The 20,644-nt window shown below is 49.1% G+C and overlaps 1 protein-coding gene across 1 annotated transcript; it reads left to right on the plus strand.

Moving 5' to 3' along the window:
* Nucleotides 1-84: 84 nt before the first annotated feature.
* SMAP2 (small ArfGAP2) lies at nucleotides 85-19,969 on the plus strand. Its single transcript, XM_030290577.4, has 10 exons — nucleotides 85-280; nucleotides 12,095-12,228; nucleotides 12,773-12,858; nucleotides 14,103-14,181; nucleotides 14,718-14,798; nucleotides 15,280-15,358; nucleotides 15,670-15,770; nucleotides 16,569-16,734; nucleotides 17,589-17,884; nucleotides 18,825-19,969. The coding sequence occupies exons 1-10, from the start codon at nucleotides 178-180 to the stop codon at nucleotides 18,978-18,980; spliced, it is 1,281 nt and encodes a 426-aa protein (XP_030146437.4). The 5' UTR covers nucleotides 85-177; the 3' UTR covers nucleotides 18,981-19,969.
* The last annotated feature ends 675 nt before the right edge of the window (nucleotides 19,970-20,644 follow it).

The following is a 20,644-nucleotide window of genomic DNA, read 5'->3' on the forward strand; positions in this document are numbered from 1 at the left end:
TCCGCCCGCGCGCCGCAACCAATCAGTACCCCTCACCGGCGGCGCGCGGAGGAGGCGTTCCCGCGGCGGCGGGGCCGGCGCTGATTGGCTCCTCCCCCGGCGGTAGCCCCGCCCACAGCGGAAGCAGGAAGCGGGCGGGCCGGCCGTGACCCGCGGGCGGGCAGCGCCGGCCGCGCCATGACGGGAAAATCCGTGCGGGACGTGGAGCGCTACCAGGCGGTGCTGGCCGGGCTGCTGGCCGAGGACGAGAACAAGTTCTGCGCCGACTGCCAGGCCAAAGGTAGCGCGGATAGGCGGCGGGGCCTGCGGAGCCCGCGCCGCACCGGATGCGCCCCCTCGGTGCCCTCCCCCCCCCACCCCCGCCCGCCGCTCGGTGCTCTCCGGTGTGGCCGAGGGGCGGACAGCCCCGGTTGGGGCTGGTGCGGGTGGGCCCCGCGGTGTTTGTGGCACAGGGGAGCGCTGCGGTGGTGGCGGGAGGATAACGGTGCTGGCCCGGCGGTTACGGGGGTTGTGCGGGGGCAGAGGCGGGACCGGCGCGGGGATGGGGGGAACGGTGGGGGTCGGGGGCAGAAACGGGCTGGGTTTGGGGGTGAGAACGGGCTGGGTTTGGGGGCCAGGACGGGCTGGGTTTGGGGGCAAAAACGGGCTGGGTTTGGAGGCCAGGACGGGCTGGGTTTGGGGGTGAGAACGGGCTGGGTTTGGGGGTGAGAACGGGCTGGGTTTGGGGGTAGAAACGGGCTGGGTTTGGGGGTAGAAACGGGCTGGGTTTGGGGGTGAGAACGGGCTGGGTTTGGGGGCAGAAACGGGCTGGGTTTGGGGGTAGAAACGGGCTGGGTTTGGGGGTGAGAACGGGCTGGGTTTGGGGGCAGAAACGGGCTGGGTTTGGGGGCAGAAACGGGCTGGGTTTGGGGGCAGAAACGGGCTGGGTTTGGGGGCAGAAACGGGCTGGGTTTGGGGGTAGAAACGGGCTGGGTTTGGGGGCAGAAACGGGCTGGGTTTGGGGGTAGAAACGGGGTGGGTTTGGGGGAGAAAACGAGCTGAGTTTGGGGTCGAGAACAGGGTGGTTTGGGGCAGAGAGCGGGGTGGTTTTTGGGGTGAGAATAGAGTGGTTTTGGTGGAAAAAAAAACCTGATAGTTTTAGGGTAAAGAACTCTGTGGTTTGAGAGAGAGAATAAGGAGGTTTGGGGCAAAGGAATAGGGTGGTTTTGGGGGAAAGAACGCCGTGGTTTTGGGGGCACTACAGGGTGATTTTGGGGGAAGGAATGCTGTGGTTTTGGGCAGAAAACCCCCAGATTTTTGGCCGCAGCACGGCTGGGTTTGGTGCCAGTCGCACCAGGGGTGTTGTGGCTCCCGGTGCCTCGAGGGAACAGCCCCAAATCTCCCTGTGGGAATCCCAGGAAACACCCCGGATTGGGTTCGGGGGAGAAGAGGGAGCTGGAAAAGCCGGTGCTGTGGAATTGAGGGAATTCCAGCTGAGGAGTCACATCCTGTCACATTCCTGGGGCTGGAATGTCAGTGGCAGGATCTGCCCTGCCAGCTCAGGGAAGGAGCTGTCACCTCACCCCGGCATCACGGACCACTGGAGGAATTCCACATTTTTTTCCTCTTTTCCCACCTGGTTTCGAGGCCCTGGCACAGGAATCTGTGGCTGCCCCATCCCTGGAATTGTTCAAGGCCAGCCTGAGATAGTGGAAGGGACAGGACGAGCTTTAAGGTCCTGCCAACCCAAACCATTCCATGTTTTTCCTGATTCCAAGGCGTGTTATGACCCTGATCAATCTGAAAGAGGAAATGTTTGAATTCCAGAGAATAAAACAAAGGAATGAAACTGTTCCTTGTCCCCTGGTGCTGCTCTGTCGTTGCTGCTTTGTTTTCCTGCAGCAAAAGAGTTAAAAGTTGCCCAAAATTATGTTTTAATCAGCTGCCATAATCACTTGGAGATCTGGACTTGAGCCTCATTTCCCAAGAGCTGCTGGAATTGAACTTGGAGGAGAGATTGGCCAAATCCATCTGCAAACAAAGGGCTTGGTCACCTCGGTGTGACCTCAAAAACTGCACAGCCCCCTCGAACAACGCTCAAAACTGGATCATTAGGATTTCTTTTCACCCTAAACCACAATAACCTCATCCTTCCCACCTGCCTGGAGCACACCTGGCTTGGGGATGAAGGTGGTGGTGGTGGAGATCAGGATGTTCCTCCCTGGTGCCAATCCTTTATCTCTTGGCACCTCCTGCCAGCCCCGAGGGCAGAAATAGCTCCTTTATCTCAGCTTCCCGGGCCTGAGAGAGCAAATTCCACCAAAATGGGAATAAATTCAACCCCACGGCTCCTCCTGGTCACAGCACAGTTCTGGAAGTGCAGGATTCCAGTTAATTAATTATTATAATGGAGTTCTCACAGGGAGTTCAGCCTTTCCAAAGCTGGAAGCTGCTCCTTTCTGGGAGCGTGGATTGCACCAATCCTGGAGAGCAGGCTGGAGTTGTCCCCGCTTATCTGATCCACTAATTACCCCCTGCACTAATGAGATTCCTGGAAGTAGGAAAACCTCTCCTCCAGGGCGTGTGGAGCTGTCCCTGCCCCGAGTTCCAGGGAATTCCTGCAGTTTTGGGGCAGTTTTTGGTGTTTTTGGTGAATGGAGCTGTCCCTGCCCAGAGTTCCAGGGAATTCCTGCAGTTTTGGGACAGTTTTGGTATTTTTGGTGAATGGAGCTGTCCCTGCCCAGAATTCCAGGGAATTCCTGCAGTTTTGGGGCAGTTTTGGTGCTTTTGGTGAATGGAGCTGTCCCTGCCCAGAGTTCCAGGGAATTCCTGTAGTTTTGGTGAATGGAGCTGTCCCTGCCTGAAACTCCAAGGAGTTCCTGCAGTTTTGGGGCAGTTCTGTTACTTCTGGTGAATGGAGCTGTCTCTGCCCAGAGTTGCAGGGATTTGCTGAACTTTTGGGGCAGTTTTGGTATTTTTGGTGAACGTGGGGCTCTGTGAAATCTCAGGGTGGTTTTGCTGCTGCAGCAAACGCTGCTCAGAGCTGTTGTTTTGCAGGAAATTGGGTGAAATCTCTTCACTCTCTTCCTCTTTCTGTTGTCAACTTTGCGTTTGGGGGAACTTGGAGAGCAGAGCCAGGGCAGGGTGGGCACTGCTGAGTTCTCATCCTCTCCTTGGAGGTTTTTGCTGTTGGAATCACTTGGAAAAACACCTGGAGAGAGCAGCACTTGCTGGGCAGGCGGGATTTTGGTCCCTGGTGCCATTCCAAGTGTGGCTGTGCTGCTGTGAGAGATAACAGAGCTGCTGCACAGCCTGAACTGAGCATCCAGCAGCACATTCCCTGCTTGGAATGTGGGATCCTGGAGCTGGGATGGCTGAGGGAGGGAGGGATGAGGTGGAATCTCCATCAGGAGTTGGAAAATTCCCATTGATCCACACGGAGTGGATTCGTTGCTGCTTTTACAGCTGCTCTGCTGCCTCCCCCAGCTAATTGTGTTTGGTTCTCTCCTTCTCCCAAACTCTTCCCTCTGCTCTCCAGTCCCATCCATGCATCCAGCAGGCTCCGTGGATCCCCGGCGTGGTGAGCACAGCCCAGAGGTTCAGGCTCCCCTGTGCTCCCCCTGGTTTGTTTGGCTCTTCCCTTCATCCCTTTGTCTTGTGAGATCCCTGGGTTCCGGGCCTAAATCCATCCCTTGTATCCTCAGGGATTAGATGGGATAAATCCAGGTTTAATTCTTCACCAAAATACAAAAAAAAAAAAGGGTGTAGGATTGGGGAAATCCCTGCCCAGAGGTGGTTAAATATGGGATGGGAAGGGGGAGAAGTTTGGGGCTGGGGTAGGTGGTATGGGGAGTCTGACTTCCAGCGGAATTTGGGAATTATCTTATAGGGGAGCTGCTTTAGTCCAGCCTAACTCCTGTTAATCCAAACCAAATATTCCCTGAAAATCTGCGTGACTCAACTCCTCCTCCTCCTCCAGCAGCCTCTTGAGCTGCAGCTGAATTTCCTTTGCAGTCAGAGCAATTCCAAGAGGAACTTTTTAAATAGCTGCTGGCACAGCTGCAGGGGAGGAAGGAGGATCAGGATGGCAATGCTGATGGTGGTGCAGCCTGTGCCTTCAAAAACCCAAAGTGGTTTTGGGGCTGGAGCCGCTCAGCTCGGCTCAGGAACTTTGGGATGAGGGGAAAGCTCAGCCTGAGGCAAGGGAATCTTGCCAGAGGGATGTATGTGGGTTGTGTGTTCATTTGAATCCTCAGCTGCAGCCACAATATTCTGGGATCTTCCATTATTCTGCTTTTTTTGCTCTTCCCAGTTCAGATCTCAGAGCTTTGTGCACAAAAGGAGTGGAAATGCTCTGAAATTTGCTTTATCCCTCCGGAATCTTCACCTCAGCAGGGTAAAATCAGGAGAGGACACAGCTCTGTCCACCCTGCCTGGAGCTGTAACTTCCCACTCAACTTTTCTGCTCTTCCCAGCTCACCTCTCAGAGCACAAACGGAGTGGAAATGCTCTAAAATTCACTTTATTCCTCTGGAATCTTCACCTCAGCAGGGTAAAATCAGGAGAGGACACAGCTCTGTACACCCTGAGCATACCTGGAGCTGTAACTTCCCACTCAAGCAAGGGGAAAATAAAAGCATCAGCTTTCCCAACAGGGATTTAGTGTGGAATTAGTTGTAGGAAGATCCCTTTTAAGCAGAGCTCTGAGTCACATTTGGATCCATGACCCTACATCTGCCAGAAATTTGGACAATCCTCAGAGCAGCAGCACGTGGGGTCTCTGTGCTGACCCACCTGGGGAGTGGAGGTGGGAAAAGAAAACTCCCACCCCCCCAAAAAAAAAAAATTAAAATAAAAACCCAAAAATCCACGTGATTCCCAGCTGGAGTAAAGTTTGTTCCTATAGAAACTGCCAGGAGTTACGTAAGGAATGGCAGCTGCAGTGCAAAGTGCTCCAAAATGCAAAGTAGGTCTTGAAAGCAACCAAAAAAAGTCAGGAATAGCTCAGGGCTCCTTCAGGTTGGGCCCTGGTGGTGATTGTTCCCTGTGTCCCAGGAAATCTGGGACAAAATTGGAGCTTTTAGGAGGAGCTGTATTGGAGCACTGAGTGCGAGGCTGCATTTACCTGGGCCTTAATAAATTGGTTTATCTCTATTTTTGTAATATATGCCACTCCTCCCTGACCCTTTCCCTAGGCATTTCAAGGGATGTTTCAGCTCATGATACTGAAAATCAGTATTATTATAATTAAGATTTTAATTCAGATTATTATGATTACCATGTTTAGCTCCAGATACTGAAAAAAAATCTCAATCCATCAAAAAGTGACCCAGGACCTTCCTCTACTCAGAGCTTTTTTAAGGACGTGCTGGCTTCTAAAACATCTTTAAATTAAATTGGAAAACAGAGTCTAAATATTTTTAACGCCAAGTGACGAATTAAAAACATCTTAAAAAGCAGCAAAATTCTATTTACAGCATCCAAAATCTACTTAGTGATGGCAGAGCTTCCACCCTGCTGCTCTGTTTCCAGGTGCACCTATCACCTGAATTATTTGCATTTCATGGAAATTCAGACTTCCTTGGAATCTGGAATTTCTAGGATTGGCTGATGTGTGGTTTTGGTCCAAAAATGATGCCACAGGCAGTGCATGGATTGTGGAATTGGCTGATTTTTTTGAGTTTTTTGGATGTGTATTTATATTTTTAAGCTGTGTCACCATCAGTGTTGATGTCACCCCGTTCTTTTTCATGGATCCTGGTGATAGCACCGCTTGAAATTGTCCCTGTCACCTTTTTCTTCACTGAAGGAACAACCATCACTTTGTGCAGCAGCAGGAAAGCCCCACCCTGCTGCTCACAGAAATTTTCATTTCCTCCACCTGCACTTCAAAGAACACCGTGCTGCACTGCAAAGCTGCTCGTCTTTACTCAAAAACACACAAATCTTGGGCTTCAAGGCACCAGGGCCCTCAAATATTAGATATTTTTTGGTAAACTGGAAGATTTCAAACCTTTTCTGGCAGAAATCAGCGCCAGCATCTTTGTTTCTCTTGCAAAATGTGGTTGAGGCCTGTAATTACTGTGTGGGAAAAAAAAAAAAAAAGGGAAAATAAAACCCCCAAACAGTCCTTTCTCCTTTCAAAGGATGGTATAAAGCTGAATTTTTGGGTGATTAAACTACTTGATCAGGTGTAGATCTTTATTAAACACCTTTTGTGTGTGTTAAAGTCAGGGTTTGGCTTTAGCATCCCCTGAGAGCTGCAAAAATCTCTCAGTTCTGGGCCTAAATCTGGGATTAATCCCAAATCCGAGGTGGATCCATGATCCCTGCAGCAGGATCCACGCTCAGCTCAGTTATTAATAGTGTTAATAACTAAATAACATCAAGTAGAGGTTTTGCAGCTGTTTAAAGTGGGTTTTTGGGGTTTTCCTCAGGTTCCCCAAAGTCCTGGAAGTGCAGAACAGACATTTCCAGCCAAAGAGCAGAGGAAATTGTTTTGCAACCTTGAGCAGGATGAATCCTTGAGCAATTTCTTTCCAGAACCAGGAAACCACGAAGCAGAGGAACCTCTTGGATCCTGGGTTTATTTCCTCCTTTGGTTCTGCAAAAAAAAAAAAAAAAAAAAAAAAAAAAAAAAAAAAAATTTAAAAAATGAGGATTATTCAGCTTGGACTCAGAGGGGTGAAAAGCTGAGGGTGTGAATGTGCCCTGGCACGGATTCTCCTGCTCTGAGGAGAATTCCCCACATCCCTTTTCCTCCACAAGAGGAAGATTTGGGATCCACAATTCCCTGGAACCTGCTCGTTTCCACAGGGAATATTTAATCAGGCTCTGGATTGTGATGCTCCCTCAATCCTGCCCATGGGAGCAGCTCTTTTTTATCCTGCTCCTCCCTTTTCTGAGGAGCTGTGGTTTTGCAGCCAGCTCCTGGTTTATTTTTAAATGCTTTCTGCAGAGTTTATTACTGCAAAAAAGTTGCCTCAGGAGCTTGGGCCAGGATTTGGTGCCTGAGTAAAGGGTGAGGAGTGAATCCCCTCAGGATTTCTCAATTAAAACCACTCCAGGGTGTGAACTTGGAGCAAGGGACTGATTTGGAGCAGGCTCCTCAGGCTGGGAGTTGAAAATGGAATTAGGCTGGGGGGTTTTAAGGGAATTAGGATCCTTTTCAGTCATTCAGATTATTCAGCAGCCCTTGGAGCATTAATGAGCAGGGATTAGATGGGGACTGGAGCTGGCACGAGCAGCGTGGTATGTGGGGTTTGTTTGGACAGGCTGGGATGGAAAACAGGCTCTGGAATTGTCTCCTGGAGCAGGGGCTGGGCACTGAATCCCTCCCTGCTGGATCCTCCTCCCTCGGGAATGTGCTCAGGAAAGCTGGGACACAGCCTCAGCTACATCAGGGAAGGTTTAGCTTGGATATTAGGAAAAAAAAATTTCACTGAGAGAATAATAAAATACTGGAATTGTCTTCCTAGGGAGGTAGTGGAATCACCATCTCTGGATATGTTTAAGAAAAGACTGGGCTTGGCACTTGGTGCTGTAGTCTGGTTGTGGTGTTAGGGCAGGGGCTGGACTTGATGATCTTAGAAGTCTCTTCCAACCTCATTATTCTGTGATTCTGTGAATGAAAATCCACAGAGCAAGGGATGCTTTGGAGCTCGTGAGCCTCCTGCAGCCCCTGCCAGGCTGGGAGTGCATCCCAGAGGGGTCTGAGCTAACCCAAATCCGCTGCCAGAGCTCCGTGGGCAGCCAGGCTCTGGAAAATGTTGGGATTCTTGCTCCAAACTGGTGCTTCCTTGAGTCTTACTCCATAAGGATGTCTCATTGATTCTTACTCCAAATTGGTGTTTTCTTGATTCTTATTCCACATTGGTGTTTCCTTGAATCTTACTCCAAATTGGTGCTTCCTTGATTTTTACCCCAAATTGGTGCTTCCTTAATTCTTACCCCACATTGATGCTTCCTTGATTCTTACTCCAATTTGGTGATTCCTTAAATCTTTCTCCACACTGATGTTTCCTTGAATGTTACTCCACACTGATGTCTAATTGATTCTTACTCCAAATTGGTGTTTCCTTGAATCTTATTCCAAATTGGTGATTCCTTATATCTTTCTCCACACTGATGTTTCCTTGATTCTTACTTCCAAAATGGTGTTTTCTTGATTCTTTCTCCACACTGATGTTTCCTTGATTCTTACTCCAGATTGGTGCTTCCTTGATTCTCACTCCACACTTGTGTTTCATTGATTCTTACTCCAAATTGATATTTCCTTGATTCTTACTCCAAGTTGGTGTTTCCTCCAATCCAGGAGGGATTTGTGCAGGCCTGAGGCGAAGCTCCACGAGCTCGAGCAGAGTTTGGTGCCAGCTCTGCTTTCCACGATGACTTTGCTTTCCATGGGTGTTAAAATCCCCCCTAAAGCTGAGGCAGAAGTGGTGGCAGCACCAGGCAAGGCTGGCACTGGGGCAAACTCCCAATTTTCCATGTGGGAATTTCCATTTTGGCCTGAGAGCGCTCAGCCTCAGGAAAATTGATTTTAGAACATCAACCAGAGGATTCGTGCAAGAAACAATATTTTTTTAGTGGTTTAAGGAGCTGAATGTTTCTGTTGGCCTTGTCCTCAGCTCTCTAGGAGATAAATCCATAATTTCCTGAGCCAGGAGGGTGAGGTGTCCCTGTCCTCAGTTAGTGATGGGTGTCAGGGTGTGCCCACTTTTTGTGAGGGGTGATAATTCCCCCAGCCAGCTCAGCAGTGCTGATTAAAGCTGCCCTGTTGTTATTTATTGATATAAACCCATTTTTCTCAGAAAATTGTTCCCCTGAACTCCGAGCCAGGCGTTTTTGCCCCTTTTATCACTGAAGCTGCTGCAGAGTCTGAGCTGGGGTTGGGTTTTGGGGAAGTGAAAATCCGCTGCACTGGGTGAAAGCCACATCTGGAGATGCCACCTGGAGCTTTTTCGAGTCCAATCACCTTGAAAAGAGCTGTGAAACCCTGAGGAAATGCCTGCAAAAAGGCCTAAAAAGCAAAATCTGAGCTGCTGGGCACTTGCAGGGAGATTTTCAGTGGGAGATGTTGCAGTGGGAGCTGCTCCAAAGAGGGAAGTGGGAGGTTGTTTACATCTGCACCAAACCCTTCTCCCCTCCCACAAACTCAGGGCTTTATGAGACATTCGAAAATACATTTTTAGAAGGCATTTGAAGGTTAAAATGTTGGTTTATTAAGCTGGATGTCTGGGAAGGGGGTACTGGAGGGTGTTGGATCCAACCTGACCCCAGCAGGGTTTGCTGTGGCTGCAGGCTGTGGGAGCAATTTTGGAAAATCCAGATTTCCTCCCTGGGTGGCTCTGGAGTCCCTCCTGTCACAGAGCAGAACCCTACCAACCCCACATCCCAAAATTTCCTCCATTCCCTGCAAATTTGAAACCTTTCCTGCAGCCACCTTCTGCCTGTGCAAGGACACCCAAATCCCAGCTGGAACCTCCCCAGGGAACAGCTCACCCCTGGTTGTATAATGTGTTTATTGCTGAGGGGGGGAAGTTCAAAATCCCTAAATATTCATTTTAATTTAAAGAAGAAGGAAGCTGCTCCGTTTTGGCTGTCCCAGAAGTTGGGTTTAGGAGTTGCAGCACGTTCCAGATGTGCTCCCCTTGTTCCAGATGTGCTCCCAGACCCCTGAGGGGACACTGGAGCAGCAGGAGGGGGTGACACTACCCCTGAGTCATGTTTTAGTTGTGGTGGCTTGAGCTGTTCCATGTGACAAACCCAGCTGAGCTGATTACTCCAGGAGCTGCCCATTAATCCTTTTAGTCCTATCAAGGCTAAATTTATCTGGAGTTTAAATCTAACCTTGAATCTCATGATAATCCTTCCAGCAGTCTCACGTTAGAGCCCTGGGGGTGGGTTCTGGGAGAGAATTCAGTGTAAAAAAAAAAAAAAAACAAATCACAGGAAAGATCCTGGCCAAGGGTTTTATTCCCAATTTTTTGGGCATGATCAGGTGGTGCTGGAGTTGTGGGTTTTGTTCTGATAATCAAGGAGGTAATAAAGGGACTGAGGTGTAGGCCAGGGTGTCTGGGAAGTGAATTTCTCAGCTCCATTAAATTGATATCATTCCCTGAAGAGGGAAAAAAAAGCAGCAAATAATGGCAGGAAAGGCCAGAAAACTTAATAAAGGCATTTTTAAAGTGAATTCCCTGGAAGAGGTGCTGGAGTTACCTGTTGGAGGTTGGATAGCTGTGCTCTGGAAGGGTCCCTGATTGCATTAGCAGCTCCAAATCCCTCAGGATGCTCCAGGCTTTCCCCAGGAATAGGAATTAAACTGTTAACAGCATCTCCAATACAGCACTGCTTTTTTAGGGCTTCGAAATTACACTTTCCCCCTCCCACCTCCCTCTCATTAACTTGAGGCTCTGCTATTTTAGCTGTGGCAAGAAAAGCAGGATAACTCTTCATCATCCAGAAGAATGAGTGGGAAAAGGGCTGGTGGAGGCTGCTTGATCCCTAATTCTGTTTATTCCCAGCTTCTCATGCTCTGGGACACCAGTTTGTGCTGGGAGCTGGAACCCTGGACTGGGAGCAGGGGGTTTAATTTGAAAATATTCCTAAAATATTCAGCAGGATTGAGAGGGGTGGGAATTCCTGTGGATCTCTGTATGCCCTGCTGGGATTCCTGGGTGCACTGAGCTCCTTAATTTCCCCTTGTGGGTGTTTTTTATTTTATTTTTTTAATCCCTGGCATGATCTTCCATCCACACCTTGGAGCTGTCCTGCATGAAAAGTGGGAATGTCCCTCAGAGCTGTGGAAACTGTGGAGTGAACTGAATATTCCTTGGGCTGGGATTGATTTTGGGGCCAAATCTTGGGCTTTTTGCTTGGTCCTGGCTCAGCTGGGAATTCCTGCCCAGCACTGAGGAGATTTGAAGTTGCTGACTTTTTTTTTTTGTTTTGTTTTGGTTTGTGTTTTGTTTGTTAGGTTTTTTTTTTACTTTTTTTGGGGTTTTTTTTGTTTGTTTGTTTGTTTTGGGGGTTTTGTTTTTGTTGTTTTTTTTTCTTGGGTTTTTTTGCGGGTTTTTTGTTTGATTTGGGTTTTTTTGTTTGTTTGTTTTGTTTATTTTGGGATTTTGGGGGTTTTTTTGGGTTGGTTTTTTTTTTTTTTTTCTGTAGGGAATCTTCTGGAGCTGATTCCAAGTTATCCAGGAAAAAAAGCAGGATCACAGACATGGCAGAACTCAGGGGGTTGGAGTGTTTTGGGTGGTTTAAATTCCTGTTTTCCTGCCTCTTCTTGTGCGGATGGAAGAGGGAAGCAATAAATCTCCAGGGATAATGATTGGAGGAGATTTTGGAAGGGTTTTATCCAATTCCTTCCTCAGAGCAGGAAAAATGCAAATTTTACCTCAAATTCAGCTGTTTCTGAGAGATTTTAGATCTGAGGGGTTTTAGATCAGTAGCAGCACCAGGTGTGAGATTTTTCTTGGTGTAGTCAGGAACTTTTTCCCTCATGTCAGTGGGAAAACGTGATTTTTACTCACAGAAAGAAAAGGACAACCAAACTTTAAATTCCTGATTTTTTCCTTCTTGGAGCTGTTTGATTTGTGCGGATGGAAGAGGGAGGCAATAATGATTGGAGGAGATCTTAGAAGGATTTTATCAAAATCCTTCCTCAGAGCAGGAAAAATGCAAATTTTACCTCAAATTCAGCTGTTTCTGAGGGATTTTAGATGAGTAACAGCACCAGGTGTGAGTTTTTTCTTGGTGTAATCAGGAATTTTTCCCCTCATGTCAGTGATTTTTCCCTCACGGAAAGAAAAGGGCAACAAAATTATTTAAAAACCTGATTTCTTTTCCTCTTCCTCTTGGAGCTGTTTGGTTTCTATGGATGGAAGAGGAAGGCAATAAATCCCCAAGGATAACGATTTGGGAGCATCCTGCTGATGTGGAATTCCAGTTTCCAGCCTGGAAATGAGAATCCAAAGGCCTCAATCCCAGTTCACTTGGTGCAGTTTCCCAGTTGCTCCAGGCAAAAAAAAAAACAAAAAAAAACCAAAAAAAAGAAAAATTTAAAAAAAAAAGGGTTGGATTGGTGGGAAACATTTTCCTGTCTCTTCCCCAGGGCCACGATGGGCATCATGGAATATTGGGGTGTTCATCTGCATCCGCTGTGCTGGGATCCACAGGAACCTGGGGGTTCACATATCCAGGGTCAAATCCGTCAACCTCGACCAGTGGACACAGGAACAGATCCAGGTAAAGGTTTTGGGGTTTTTTGGTTTTTTGTTTTGTTTTGATTTGATTTGATTTGGGTTTTTTTTGGGGTTTTTTTGTTTGTTTTTGTTTTTTTGTTTTTGCTTTTTTTTTAGTGGCACTTCATAAATTTAAACAAAGTCAGGATAGCCCAAAAAACGGGAGGAGGAAGAGGAATTCCATCTGGGATAGGTTGGGAGGGAAAATATCCTAATTCCAAGCAGCAGAGAGTAAAGCTCAAGGAGCTGCAAATCCCTGTTAAATTATCAATCCCTGATTCCCTGGAGGTGCTTCCCACCTTTCTTTTCAGAGGGATTTTGGATTGCTAATGGATGTTTATCTTGCCTTGGACTAAAAATTGCTTAGGATTGGCAAATGGGATGGGAGGGGATGGGAGCAGCTGCCTCAGGATCTCCTGTGGGGTGAGAAGTGCCTTTCAGGAGGATCTCCCTTCCCTTGATTTCCCTTCCCTGGCAGCCTGGGATGCTGTGGGAGAGCTTTAACGCCCGGGGAAGGCGAATTTTAAGGGATTTTTTTTGGATTTCAGTGCGTGCAGGAGATGGGGAATGGCAAAGCCAATCGTCTCTACGAAGCCTACCTGCCCGAGAACTTCCGGAGGCCCCAGACAGACCAGCATCCCTTTTTGTTCTTTTTTTTTCCCTGAAAAAACATGGAGCTTTCCCATCCTGGAGCTGTGTGGTTGAACCTTCCTGAAGGAGGAGGAGTTCCAAGGGGCAAGGATTGGGAATGAAGGAGTTGGGGTGGAGAGCTGGGACACCAAGGTGACCACAGGAGGCAGCTGCTTCTCCTTAGTTTAGAGCCTGATTGGGTTTGGCCAGCCTGTTGGGGCAATAAAAAATTGGGAAATATTTACTCTGAATGTCTCATTTTGGGTGAGCAGAGAGAATTTTGCTTCAATTTTTTGGCTTAAATGGGGAAAAAAAATGCACTGGAGTAGGTAAAAACCCACTGGAAAAAAGGGATTTTAAGGGTTAATCTCGTTCAGACTTCAGACATTTCAGAGTGAACCCAAAAGCTGCAGGTTTTGGAAGGAATAGGGGGGTTGGCTTTTCCAAAGTGATGAGTGTTCCAAAGGCTCCCCAGAGACCTAATTGTGGCCTTCCAGGACCTGAAGGAGCTGCAAGAGAGATGGAGAGAGATGATTTACAAGGGGCAGGATAAAGGGGGTGGATTCCCAGAGGGCAGGAGAGGTGGGATTTTGGGAAGGAATTCCTCCCTCTGAGGGTGAAGAGAGGCTGGAATGGATTTCCCAAAAAAAAGTTATGTTTGCCCCATCCCTGAAAGTGTTTTCCAGGCTGGATGGAGCTTGGAGCAACCTGGGAGAGTGGAAAGTGCCCCTGCCCATGGGATTTAAGGTCCTTTCCAACCCAAACCAGGCTGGGATTCTCTGATGGAATTTTTAATGCTTCGGCTGTAAATCCCACCTTGCAGTAATGCTGAGTAAGCAGGGATACAATAACGTGAACCCAAAAAAACCCTACAAAAGCACCTTTCCACCATCATTTTTTGTAATTAATCTGGTAGCTGAGGTGCTTTTTGAGGTGCAGGATCCTGTTGTGACCACTGTGATCTGTCCTGGTGCTGAGGGGATACTTGGGGCAAACAAAAAAACCAATGGAGAAAACACAGCAAGAGCCTAAATCCTGATTTAATTCCCTTTTTATAGCACTGAAATAACCTGAAATAACCCAGGGGCAAAAACTGAGTTGGGATCCAGCAGTAAATTATTTTAAGAAAGTTACTGCTGGAAATGCTCTTTAAACAATGATTTAATTTAGTTACAGCCTGTACCTTGTTCCTCCCTGTCAAATAAGGCTTCTATTCTGGAATCCTTTGTCCTTAACCAGCTGCTGTAGAGCTGTGGAGAGTTTTATCCGGGATAAATATGAGAAGAAGAAATACATGGACAGAAGCATCGACATCAACGCCTTCAGGGTGAGTCTGGAGTCCTAAATTTGTGAATAAAACACTTGAAATATTCCTTGTGTCAGGGGCAATCCCTTCTCCAGGGCTGCTTGCACTTCGTGGAGTGAATTCCTGCCCAGCACCGAGGAGATTTGAAGATGCTGAGTGGGTTTTGCTCAGAATATTCTGGATTGTTCTGGAACCGATTCCAGGTTATCAAGGAAAAAAAAAAACAAAAAAAAACCAGGATCACAGAGATGGCAGAGCTCAGGGGGTTGGAGTGTTTTGGGTGGTTCAAATTCCTGTTTTCTTCCCTCTTTTTCATCTCACTGATTGGTTTGTGAGCATGGATATTTCACATTGGAGCAGATCTTGGAAGGGTTTTATCCAATTCCTTCCTCACAGCAGGAAAAATGCGAAAATTTACCTCAAATTCAGCTGTTTCCAAGGGATTTTAGATCTGAGGGTTTTTAGATCAGTAACAGTACCAGGTGTGAGTTTTTTCTTGGTGTAATCAGGAATTTTTCCCTCATGTCAGTGATTTTTTTTTTTTTTCCCCCTCACAGAAAGAAAAGGACGACAAATGGAAAAGGACCAACGAGTCAGAAAGAAAACTGGAACCCATCATCTTTGAGAAGGTGAAAATGGTAAGATCAGGAGGAAAATGATGGAGCACTTGTGGAGACATCCCTGAGGCAGAGCAGAGGGATTCCAGCCTGCTCTGGGAACATTTTTCTGGCCTCACTCACAGCCTGGGTGCTTTGAGTCACGGGTGGGAGTTTGTTTTGCTCTGCTCACCAGACACTGAGCAGATGTGCAGCTTGGAATCCAGCTATTCCCTGCTGCTTTTTCCAGCTCCAGCAGCTGCTTCTCCCTAGTTTAGAGCTTGCTTGGATTTGACAACCTATTGGGACAATAGAAAATTCTGAATTCGCTCTGAAATTCGCTCTGAAATTCGCTCTGAAATTCTCATTTTGGGAGAGCAAAGAGAATTTTGCTTTTATTTTTGACTTAAACCAACTGGGGGGGGAAAAAAGGGATTTTAAGGTTTAGTCTCATTCAAACCTGTGACATTCCAGAGTGGGTCCAAAAGCTGCATGAGATTTGTGTTGTTTCTTTTCCCCCCAGCCTCAGAAGAAAGACGAAACGCAGCAATCCAGGAAAAGTTCCCCCAAATCTGAGCCAGTCATGGACTTGCTGGGCCTGGGTAAGAGAAATTGGTGTAGAAATGGTGGGAATTTGAGTGCTAATTTTCCCAGTCAGGTGAAGAATTTTAGGAATTCTGTTGGAATACTGAGCTCGAGCTGCTTGGGAGCAGTTTTCCATGTCAGCCCGTGGCGTTCCAGGAGCAGCTGGAGCTTTGTGGGACAAACAGGACCCATTCCCAAATCCTGCTTCAGTCCCTTCCCGGCTGCAGAGGGGTGAGGGAGGTCGGGATCAGGTCCCTGGGTGGGGTGGCAGTGGTGGCACAGGGGTGTCCCCAGGCTGGGGACACCCAGGACATCTCTGTCCCTCCAGACGCTCCGGTGACAACGCCCGTCACCAACGGCCGGCCCAGCAGCCTGGAGAAGGACCTGGACCTCTTTGCATCCGTGGGATCCGGCTCAGACTCCAGGAAGGTGAGCTGGGAATGCTTGGGAAGAGCTTGGAAAAGCCTGGTTGTGTCACAGAGGCATGGGGTAATTTGGGATGGGAGGGACATTAAAGAGCAGGGACATCTTCCACTCTGCCAGGTGCTCCAGCGTCACCTTGGACAATTCCAGGGATGGGGAATCCAGCTGGGAATGCTGTGCACGCACATCAACTGCCCTAAACCTTGCTTCATCTAAATTTCCTTTAATTAAATCCTGAAATCTCCCTGTTCCGTGTTGGAGAATGAAGAATCTCCCTTTTCCATTCCCAAATCTGGGAATGCTGTGAAGTGTTTCACCACACGCATCTGTACCTTGCTTCATCTAAATTTCCTTTAATTAAATCCTGAAATCTCCCTTTTCCATGCTGAAGAATGAGAATCTCCCTCTTCCATTCATTCCCACATCTGGGAATGCTGTGAAGTGTTTCACCACACACATCAACTGCCCTAAACCTTGCTTCATCTAAATTCCATTTAATTAAATTAATTAAATCTGGAAATCTGCCTGTTCTGTGTTGGAGAATGAAGAATCTCCCTCTTCCATTCCCAAATCTGGGAATGCTGTGAAGTGTTTCACCACACACATCAATTGTCTGCCCTAAACTGTGCTTCATCTAAATTTCCTTTAATTAAACCCTGAAATCTCCCTGTTCCATGCTGAAGAATGAGGAATCTCCCTCTTCCATCACCCCAGCAGGTCCCTGTGTGTGGATGGCCGTTCCCCATTTTCCCTGGTGCTGGGTTTGGTGCTGGCTTTGGCCCTGATCCCCTCTCTTTGTCCCAGGTCGTGGGCTCCATGCCGACCTCCGGAAGCGCCGGCTCCGTTCCCGAAAATCTGAATCTCTTCCCGGAGCCCGGAGGCAAAGGGGAGGAAGTGGGGAAGAAGCAGCTCTCCAAAGACTCCATCCTGTCCCTGTACGGCTCCCAAACCTCCCAGGTGCCAGCACAAGGTAACCCTGGGACCTGGAGGGCACCAGGGGAGGCTGGGGGGGTGTCCCGGGAGCTGAAAACTTCCAGGAGAAGTGGGAATGTGTGCGTGGTCCTTGAGAAGCCCAAAGTGGGGTGGGTGGGAAGGGAATGTGAAGCTCATCCCCTTCCAGCCATGGATTTTCCACTATCCCAGGTTGCTCCAAGCCTTTTCCAAGCTGGCCTTGGGCATTTCCAGGGATGGGGCAGCCACAGCTTCTCTGGGAAATCCATTCCAGTCCCTCACAGGGCGGAATTCCCTCCCAATATCCAACCCAAATCTGCCCTTTAGCTCTGGGAATCAGGGAAGAATTCCCTCCAACCCAACCCTCTGGCACTGGAAATCAGGGTGGAATTCCCTCCCAATACCCAACCCAAATCTGCCCTTTAGCTCTGGGAATCAAGGAGGAATTCCTTCCCAATATCCAACCCAAATCTGTCCTTTACCTCTGGGAATCAGGGGGGAATTCCTTCCCAATATCCAACCCAACCCCCTGGCACTGGGAATCAAGGAGAAATTCCCTCCCAGTATCCAACCCAAATCTGTCCTTTACCTCTGGGAATCAGGGAGGAGTTCCCTCCCAGTTTCCAACCCAAATCTGCCCTTTAGCCCCAGAAATCAGGGAGGAATTCTCTCCCAATATCCAACTCTAGCCTCTGTTTGGAATCCATCCCTGCACGTCCCTACCCAAATTCCCTCCCCAGCTTTGCTGAGAGCTGCGAGCAGCCCAAGGAGCAGCTCAGCCTGGCCACCCCAACCAAACTGCAGCTGGAATTCTCCCACCCCAACCCCTGAACTGACCCTCTCCTTCCCTGTCTCCCTCCCTGCCTTTCCCAGGAGCGATGTTCATGGCGCCGGCTCAGCTGGGCTATCCCGCCGCTCCCTACCCCGCCTTCCCGGGCGTTCCCCCTTCCAGCAGCATGATGGGGGGCTTGGTGGCCCCATCCGTGGGGATGCTGGCCCAGCCTGGAGCTCCTGGCATGGTGGCACCCGTGGCCATCCCGGCGGGGTACGTGGGCAACGTGCTGGGCGTTGCCAACGGGATGTTGGGCGCCCAGCAGCCCGGCTACGTGGTGCCCCCGGGCCTCTACGGGGTCCAGCCAACGCAGCAGCTGCCGTGGAACCTGGCCCAGGTGAGGGGGAGGCTCCTGGAGGCTTTTTCTGGGGTGGTTTTGTTTTTATTTGGGAGGTGGGAGAATGAAAGGATCTCATTCCAAACCAGGGGGGTTTGGGCGCTTGGGGTGGGATGGGTTAAAATGGGATTGGCTGGATTGGTTGGGAGAGGTTGAGAATCCCAGGATTGGTCAGGTTGGGGAGGAATTCTGAGGTTGAGTCCCACCTCAGCCTCATCTCCCATGGATAGATCCAGGGGTGGGGGCTCCAAAATTCCCTGGGCAATTCCAAGGCCTGACCGCCCTTTCCATGGAGAAAATCCTGCTGAAACCCTCCCCTTCCTGAAGGCTCCAAAATTCCATGGGGAACTCCAAGGCCTGACCACCCTTTCTATGGAGAAATTCCTGCTGATTTCCTGAGGACCCTGAAGTCCTCCCTTACCTGGGGACTCCAGAATTCCCTGGGGAACTCCAAGGCCTGACCACCCTTTCCATGGAGAAATTCCTGCTGAAACCCTCCCATTCCTGGGGGCTCCAAAATTCCTCCCTTTCCATGGAGAAAATCCTGCTGACATCCAACCTGCCCTGCAAATCCTCCCACTCCTGGGGGCTCCAGAATTCCCTGGGGAACTCCAAGGCCTGACCGCCCTTTCCATGGAGAAATTCCTGCTGATACCCAACCTGAAACCCTCCCATTCCTGGGGGCTCCAAAATTCCTCCCTTTCCATGGAGAAATTCCTGCTGATTTCCTGAGGACCCTGAAGTCCTCCCTTACCTGAGGACTCCAAAATTCCCTGGGGAATTCCAAGGCCTGACCACCCTTTCCATGGAGAAATTCCTGCTGTTTTTGAGGACCCCGAAGTCCTGCCATGCTGGGGTGCCCCACCCCGCTGCCCTTTGGGGCTGGGCTGTTTTTGGGAGCCACGGGCTCGTCCCTGACCTTCTCCTGTCCCGTTTGCAGATGACCCAGCAGATGGCTGGGATGAACTTCTATGGAGCCAACGGAATGATGGGCTATGGACAGTCCATGGGAGGAGGAGGAGGAGGAGGAGGAGGAGGAGGAGGAGGAGCAGCCCAGGGCAGCAATCCCTCCCTCAGCTCCCCGCTGTGGAAATGAGCCCTCGCTCGCACCTGACCATTTCTGCCTTTGTTCTGTTCTCCAAACCCGCTCCATGAGACATTCAGGGTTTTTTGCTTTCAGGTTCCGGGGGACCCAGCCCAACCTGAACAAGTTGTTTTTTCCCATCTCTGCCTTTTCCTGTCACAGCCACGGGGCCGGCTCGTGGCCAGGCCGGGAGCTCAGCCCCGTCCTCAGCACAGTCAATGCACACGGGGAGGGGACCCCTCCCTGCACAAAGCTCCTCCAGAGCTCCTGGGTGGCACTTGATGCCCTGCTGGGCACCTGGGCACAGGTGGGACTGGGAAATCTGGACTGAATCCCACCCAGAAAGCTGGGATTTCTCACTTCAACTCCAGTGTTAGAATTTTTTTTGTTGTTGTTGTTTGTTTTTTGGGTGTTTTTGGGGTGGGGGGAACCTCGTTTGGTGCTGAGGAACTGGATTTGAGCCCAGGGGCAAGCAAGCCTTGCTACCTCCTCCCTGGAGCGGAGCTCTCCCTGCTCCCACCCTCCTTGGAACCAAAGTCCTTGGGAAAAGCCCTCTCCCACCCACCCTGAGCAAGCAGGAATCTCGCCCGGAGTGGGGGCAAAGCCGATGGAATGTGAAAAACTTGCACTGCAGAGTGAATTTTCTGCCTGGAATTTGATGGAATTTCACTTTTAATCTAATCAGAGTTAATTCTCCGGGGCCCAGAGCCCTGTGCAAGTTTTCTTACGCTTTTAAAAATGACTCTGACATCCTAATTTATACTTTTTTTTGTCATATTTTCTTTTTCTGTTTTGTTTCGTTCTTGTTGTCGTTGTTCCTGTGTAAAATCCTGGTTCCCCCCACCCTTTCCTGGCTCGCTTGGGACATTTTAATCTTAGGCAGATTTCTTTTCTCATCTCCAGTAGAACCCAAAACTGCTTCAAAAGTCAGCAAGAAGTCGGACTTGTGGTCTGCTCTCTCCTGTGGATATGTAAATTCCCAAATAAAATATTGCAGTGGACTCCTCTGGTGCTGGTGGTCACTCTAGGTGTGGGAATTTAGGGAATTCCATCCCAAAAACCAGCCCAAATTCCCTCTGGTTTGGGCTCTGTCCCAAATGCCAGGGAATTTAGGGAATTCCATCCCAAAAACCAGCCCAAATTCCCTCTGTTTGGGCTCTGTCCCAAATGCCAGGGAGCTGAGGGAGCACAGCCAGGCCTGGAAGAATCCAAAGTTGACACTTTTATATACAAAGGCCTCAGCTTTGGGATGGGGGGAAGGTGGAGCAGAATTCCTGCAGCTGCTGGGATTCAATTCTTTCATTCCAGCTTTAATTCCATTCTTGCAACTATTTTAAACTCGGGTTTAACAAAACCTTGTCGAGGCTCGTCCAAAAATGTGAAGGAACAGGGAAAAATCAGAGATTTATGGAATTTCAGGATGGTTTGGGGTTCCCATTCCACCCCCTGCTCCTTTCCCAATCCCAGATTTCTCCAACTTGGCTTTGGACACTTCCAGGGGTGGAATTGTCCTGGGAATTCCATCCCAGCCCCTCCTCATCCTCTCAGGGAGGAATTTCATCCCAACATCCCACCCAACCCTGCCCATCCCCCCTTTTCCTTTCCCTCCCCAATTTTCTTGGGAAGCTGGAGGGAATTTGGGAATCAGGGAAGTTTGGGGTTGGTTGTGGGATCTT

This window comes from Taeniopygia guttata, chromosome 23 (assembly GCF_048771995.1).
Source record: "Taeniopygia guttata chromosome 23, bTaeGut7.mat, whole genome shotgun sequence".
NCBI classification, from domain to species: Eukaryota; Metazoa; Chordata; class Aves; order Passeriformes; family Estrildidae; genus Taeniopygia; species Taeniopygia guttata.